This window comes from Chiloscyllium plagiosum, chromosome 9 (assembly GCF_004010195.1).
Source record: "Chiloscyllium plagiosum isolate BGI_BamShark_2017 chromosome 9, ASM401019v2, whole genome shotgun sequence".
Taxonomy (NCBI): domain Eukaryota; kingdom Metazoa; phylum Chordata; class Chondrichthyes; order Orectolobiformes; family Hemiscylliidae; genus Chiloscyllium; species Chiloscyllium plagiosum.
This window is the reverse complement of record NC_057718.1, coordinates 36,797,985-36,804,994: the sequence shown is the minus strand read 5'-3', so window position 1 is coordinate 36,804,994 and position 7,010 is coordinate 36,797,985. Positions and strand designations below refer to the sequence as shown.

The 7,010-nt window shown below is 49.0% G+C and overlaps 1 protein-coding gene across 1 annotated transcript in view; it reads left to right on the top strand.

Moving 5' to 3' along the window:
* Positions 1-6,188: 6,188 nt before the first annotated feature.
* The window catches only part of LOC122552779 (echinoderm microtubule-associated protein-like 4), a 299,840-nt gene continuing 299,018 nt past the window's right edge, over positions 6,189-7,010 (top strand). The window contains exon 1 of the mRNA XM_043695706.1: positions 6,189-6,465. Within this exon, the coding sequence (XP_043551641.1) occupies positions 6,441-6,465 (25 nt within the window). The 5' untranslated portion in view covers positions 6,189-6,440. The remainder of the gene's footprint in view (positions 6,466-7,010) is intronic.

The window sequence follows — 7,010 nt, the reverse complement described above, 5'->3', positions numbered from 1 at the left end:
CACTGCAAAGGCCATTTTTGCTCCTTCACAATCTACAGGCCCAGAAAATAACACCATCTTATTCCGCTACAAACACTGCCCCAGGTTAAATTAATAGTTATGGCTTATATTTTAAGTTTAATCAAGAGACTTATCTCCAAAAACATATAATCAAGAAAGAATCCACTATACTCACTACTGCAGCCTTTCCCTTGGACAGACCTAAAACAACGATTAACTTATCTGATTCTGTGCTGTGTACTTCGCCCAACAGTTCCTCCAAGCTTAGTTGTGGATTTCACTGTTTGTTAATTTTCTCAGATGCACTCCGATGTCCAGCAATACACAAATTCAAACAGCAAAGGCGGTAACTATGCAGGTTCTTGTTCTTTCTCTCTCTCTCTCTCTCTCTCTCCTGCACTGTCCTCACCATGTGCTTCCTTTGTCTGCTCTTCTCCCTTTTAAAACTGCTGCTGTTTTGACTTCTTTTTCCCAAAGTTCCAAAACAATGCAACAGCATATAAAACAGTAATTGCAGCTCCTCGATTTCGAGGAAATCACCTCCAACACCTAAAATACCTCAAAAAAAGGAGCAGCTCTTACAGCCAGAAATTTTTCCCGTCCTCCATCTTGAATTCCTGTTACATTGGTAGGCAAATTGTAGGGGATCGAGTCAGGCTGTAAGGCTAGAATTGATGTGGGTCTTTTGAAGCACTTTGTGATTATGGAGGTCAGAGGCGCTAAGGCATGAAGGAACATTGCATGTGCTTTCTTTGGGTTCACATATGTCATTATGAAATGTGCAAATGCAGGTAAATAAAAGATCAATAATGCTTACATTCCATATCTGCAGGCAGGAAGTACAAGTTTAAATAGTTATGGTACATAGAGTCATAGAGTCATAAAGATGTACAGCACAGAAACAGACCCTTCGGAGCAACTTGTCCATGCTGACCAGGTATCCTAACCTAATCTAGTCCCATTTGCTAGCACTTGGCCCATATCCCTGTAAATACTTGTACCCATCCAGATGCCTTTTAAATGTTGTATTTGTACCATTCGTCACCACTTTCTCTGGCAGCTCATTCCATACACGCACCACTGTCTACGTGAAAAGGTTGCCCCTTAGGTCCCTTTTAAGTCTTTCCCCTTTCACTTTAGACTTTTACCCTCTAGCTCTGGACTCCCCCAACCTAAGGAAATGACCTTGTCTATTCACTCTATCCATGCCCCTCATTATTTTATAAACATCTATGAAGTCACACTTCAGGCTCCAATGCCCCAGGGAAAACAGCCCCAGCCTATTCAGCTTCTCCCTGTACCTCAAACCCTCCAACCCTGATAACATCCTTGTCAATCTTTTCTGAACACTTTCAAGTTTCACAAAATCCTTTCTATAACAGGGAGACCAGAATTGAACGCGGTATTCCACAGTGGCCTAAAATATGTCCTGTACTACTGTAGCTTGACTTCCCAACTCCTATACTCAATGCACTGACCACTAAAGGCAAGCATACCAAATGCCTTCTTTCACTATTCTATCTGCCTGTGACTCCACTTTCAAGGAACTATGAACCTGTACTCCAAGGTTTTTTTGTTCAGCAACACTCCCCAGGACCTTATTGTTGTGGATAAGTCCTGCCCTGATTTGCCTTTCCAAAATGTAGCACCTCACATTTATCCAAACTAAACTTCATCTGCTACTCCTGAGCCCATTAGCCCAATTGATCAAGGTAAATTAGAATTAGAAATCCCACAATGTGGAAACAGGCCCTTCAGCCCAACAAGTCCACAATGACCCTCCGAGGAGTGTCCCCCCCAAACCAATTCCCCATTACTCTACATTTACCACTGATTAAGTCACCTTACCTCCACATCCCTGAACACAATGGGCAACTTAGCATGGCCAATTCACCTAACCTGCACATCTTTGGATTATGGGAGAAAACTGGAGCACCTGGAGGAAATTTACACAGACATGGGGAGAATGTCCAAACTCCACACAGACAGGCACCCAAGGCTGGAATCGAACCTGGGACTGGCGTTGTGAGGCAGCAGTGCTAACCACGGATCCACCGTGCCACCAAGGCCCTCAATCATCTTGGCTGTCCACTACATCTCCAATTTTGGTGTCATCTGCAAAGTGACTAACTATACCTCCTGTGTTCACTTCCAAATCATTTATATAAATGACGAACAGCAGCAAACCCAGCACCGATCCTTGTGGCACACCCCGGTCACAGGCCTCCATTCTGAAAAGCAACCCTCTACCAATACCCTCTGTCTCCTGCCTTTGAGATTTTCTTGCCCAAGATGGAAGAAACTGGAGGAGGAGTATCCATGAAGGTCTCAAACCATCTCGAGCCTCTCTCACAAAAGGTCAAGTACAAACAACGGGAGGAGGGCGTGAAAACCTGAGTATCCCACCAACCTATATAAAAGCAAATTACTGTGGATACCTGGAATCTGAAACCAAAAGAGAAAATGCTGGAAAATCTCAGCAGGTCTGGCAGCATCTGTAAGGAGAAAAAAGAGCTGAGGTTTCGAGTGTAACTGTAGCATTATCACCTCTTTATTGCTACCTTTGCTTCTGGAGCCATGACTCACCTTCTCTCAGCCTACTATAAATACCTCCCTATTTCTCCCTTTTTTTTAGCATTGACAAAGGGTCAGTTAGACTCGAAACGTTAACTCTTTTCTCTCCTTACAGATGCTGCCAGACCTGCTGAGATTTTCCAGCATTTTCTCTATCCCACCAACCTGCCTGCCTGCAGTAGGGTACCTGGATCCGCCCACTCCAACCTCTCACCCTCGCAACGCACAGCCCTCCAACCCCAACCTTACCATCAAACCAACAGACAAGCAGGGGAGCAGTGGTAGTTTGGTACACTAATATCTACCCCGCTGAAGCCAGGCACCAACTCATGGACACCTCCTCCTACTGCCTCCTTGACCACGACCTCATCTCCCATCACCAAACTATCATCCCCCAGACAACCCACAATGTCATCACCTCAGGGGATCTCCCACCAACAGCCTCCAACCTCATCGTCCGGAAACTCCGCACCGCCCGGTTCTACATCTTTCTCAAAATTCACAAACCTGACTGCCTCGGTTGATCCATTGTCTCAACCTGCTCCTGCCCCAATGAAACTACCTCTGCATACCTTGACACTGTCCTGTCCCCATTGGTCCAGGATCTCCCACATACATTCGGGACACCATCCACACCCTCCACCTCCTCCATGACTTTTGGTTGCATGACCCCCAATGCCTCATCTTCACCATGGACATCCAGTCTCTATACACATCCATCCATCATGACAAAGGCCTCCAAGCCCTCCGTTTCTTCCTTTCCTGTCAACCCAACCAGTACCCTTCCACTGACACACTCATTTGATTGACTGAACCAGTCAATACCCACCTCCTCCAGACCAAACGGGTAGCCATAGGCACCCACATGTGTCCCAGCTATGCCTGCCTATTCATTGGGTTTGTGGAACAGTTCATCTTTTCAGCTCCACCAGCATCATTCCCCACCTTTTCCTCCGCTACATCAATGAGTGTATAGGTGCCACCTCATGGTCCCATAAGGAGGTTGAACAGTTCATCATCTTCACTAACACCTTCCACCCTGACATCAAGTTCACCCGGACTATCTCGGACACCTCTCTCCCCTTCCTTGTCCTCTCCGTCTCCATTTCCGGTGACTGCCTCAACACGGAGATCTACTTCAAACCCACCAATTCTCACAGCTACCTTGACTACACCTCCTCCCACCCTGCCTCCTATAAAAATGCCATCCCTTGCTCCCAATTCCTCTGCTGCTTCTGCTCCCAGGAGGACCAATTCCACCATAGAACATCCCAGGTAGCATCCTTCTTCAAGGACTGCAATTTCCCCTCCCACTTGGTCAACGATGTCCTCCAGCGTATCTCCTCCACTTCCCAGATCTCCAATCTTGAAAACCACCCTGCCCATCGCAACAAAGACAGTACCCCTCTGGTTGTCACCTTTCACCCCACCGACCTCTCGATACTACACACCATCCTCTGCCATTTCCACCACCTACAAACAGACCCCACCACCAGAGGTATATTTCCTTCCCTACCCCTATCTGTGTTCTGCAGAGACCATTCCCTCCGGAACTCTCTTGTTAGGTCCAAGCCCCCTGCCAGCCCACCCTCCACTCCCAACACCTTTCATTGGCACTGCAAGAATGATAAAACCTGTTCCCACACCTCCCCCTCACCTCCAGCTAAGGCCCCAAAGGATTCTTCCACATCCAACAGAGATTTTCCTGCACCTTCACACACGTTATCTACTGTGTCCAGTGCTCTGATGTGGTCCCCTCTACATGGAGACAGGACGCCAACTTGCAGAACGTTTCGGAGTCGGAGGAGTTGTTGACAGTGAGGAAGGATGTGGCAGGTTACAGCAGGATATAGAGAAGCTGCAGAGCTGGGCAGAAAGGTGGCAAATGGAATTCAATGTAGCTAAGTGTGAGGTGATTCACTTTGGGAAGAATAACAAAAAGATGGGGTACTGGGCTAATGGTCGGATACTTGGTAGTGTGGATGAGCAGAGGGATCTTGGTGTCCATGTACACAGATCTCTGAAAGTTGCCACCCAGGTAAATAGTGCGGTGAGGAAGGCATATGGCGTACTGGCTTTTATTGGTAGAGGAATTGAGTTCCGGAGCCCTGAGGTCATGATGCAGTTGTATAAAACTCTGGTGCGGCCGCATCTGGAATATTGTGTGCAGTTTTGGTCGCCATACTATAGGAAGGATGTGGAGGCACTGGAACGGGTGCAGAGGAGGTTTACCAGGATGTTGCCTTATATGGAGGATAGTGGGTTAGTATAGGTTAGGTGGGCTTGGATCGGCGCAACATCGAGGGCCAAAGGGCCTGTACTGCGCTGTATTCTTCTATGTTCTATGTTCTATGTTTCAGAGAACATCTCTGGGACACACACACTAAACAACCTCACCACTGTGGCTGAACACTTCAAACCCCCCTCCCACTCTGCCAAGGATATGCAAGTCTTGGGGCTCCTTCACTGCTAGATTCGAGCCACATAGCGCCTGGAGGAAGAATGCTTCATCTGCTGCCTTCATCTTCAACCACACGGAATCAATGTTGATTACACCAGTTTCCTCATCTCCCCTCCCCCACTTTATCCCAGATTCAACTCTCCAACTTGGCACCACCCTCTTGAACCGTCCTACTTTTCCATCTTCTTTCCCACCTATCCGCTCCACACTCTGCTCTGACCTATCACCATCAGCCCCCACCTTCATCTACCAATCCGCTCCACACTCTGCTCTGACCTATCACCATCAGCCCCCACCTTCATCTACCAAGTATTCCCAGCTACCTTCCCCTAGCTCCACCCACCTCGGACCTCCCCCACACTCCTTATGCTCGAAACATTGATTCTCCTGCTCCTTGAATGCTGCCTGACTGGCTGTGCTTTTCCAGCACCACACCTTTTGACTCCAACATTGGACTGTTTAGACACCTCAGGACTCACAACACCAGTGTGGAGGCACCTTTAGTCTGAAGGGACTAAAATCTGCCATATTCTTACCAGACCACAGGCTTTAATCCAGGGGGGCACTCTATGCCTCAGGCAAGGGGAAGAGATTAAGAATGGGTGGCACTGTGGCTCAGTGGTTAGCACTGCTGCTTCACAGCGCCAGGGACCCAGGTTCAATCCTATAGCCTTAGGCTACTGTCTGTGTGGAGTTTGCACTTTTCTCCCGTGTCTGCGTGGGTTTCCTCCCACAATCCAAAGATGTGTAGGTTCGGTGAACTGGTCATGCTAAATTTGCCCATAGTGTTAGGTGCATTAATGTACATATATACATATTGGTAAATATAGGGGAGGAGAATGAGTCTTGGTGGGTTACTCTTTGGAATGTCTTTGCGGACTTGTTGGGCCAAATGGCCTGTTTCCATACTGTAGGGAATCTAATCTTTCATGGCAACCTGAGCTGTCGTGGGAATTAAACCCAACCATCCAGCATCACAAACTAGCCATGCAGCCTTCTCTACAAGTACAGTTCAGAGAGGTGAGTGGGAACTACAATTCCCAGCAGGCTGTAGGTCCAGGAAAGAGCATGTGCAGCATTGTGCGCGGAGTGGAGACGGAGGCCGGGAGGGGATGAGCGCGTTCTCGATACGGGGCGAGCGGGGGTGGAGGGGGCTGGGGAAGGCGGGGAGGAGGGAAACGTGCGGGTCTGACTGACGAACATCATCAGGCAGCAAATGAAGCTGAGGCGGCGGTGCGGGTTCCTCAGCGGTCAGTGTGAATCGGAGCGCCGTGCCCGGGGAGGGGGAGAAATAAAGGAAGGGAGGAAGAATTTAAAATAAAAGGAAAGAGGCGACCGGAGAGTGAGCGCGGGGTACGGCACGACGCCCGTCAGGACAGGCGCAGGATTATCGCTCTCCCCGAGAATGGACGGTTTCGCCGGCAGTTTGGGTGAGTTATTTTTTTAAAAAAAACGGGGAAAGGCAGCGCTGCGGTGGAGAGGGGCTGAGATTTTAACCGCTGGCGGAGGGGAAAGGGAATATCTAAAAAGAGGGGAAAAAAGAGAGAAATGCCTTCCTCTCGCGGTTGTGTGTGTGTGAAGGGATTTAAAAAAAACGGTAGGATCCTGGTGTGGGGGAGGTCAGTGAACTCTCTCTCTCGGTGTTTGCTGGAGTTAGTTGGGGGCCGGGGTTACAGGAGCTGACAGGGGCTCAGTGCTGCTCGGACACGGCCTGAGTATTGGGGAGTGGGGGAGTCTCAGGAGGATGCTGCTGCTGCTGCTGTTTTCTGACTGGGGGTGTTTCTCTCTCTCTCTCTCTCTCTATTCGGGTTGTTTTTTAAAAAAAATTTCCTCTTGCGGCCGCTTGTGGATTTTGCGGCCGCGCCGCAACCGAGAATCATGTCCGAGCGGCTCCGCACCGGCGGGCAGACCCGCCTCCGGGTCCTAGTGTCACCTCACCGCGCACTCTCTCATATCGTCCCCTACACCCCCACCC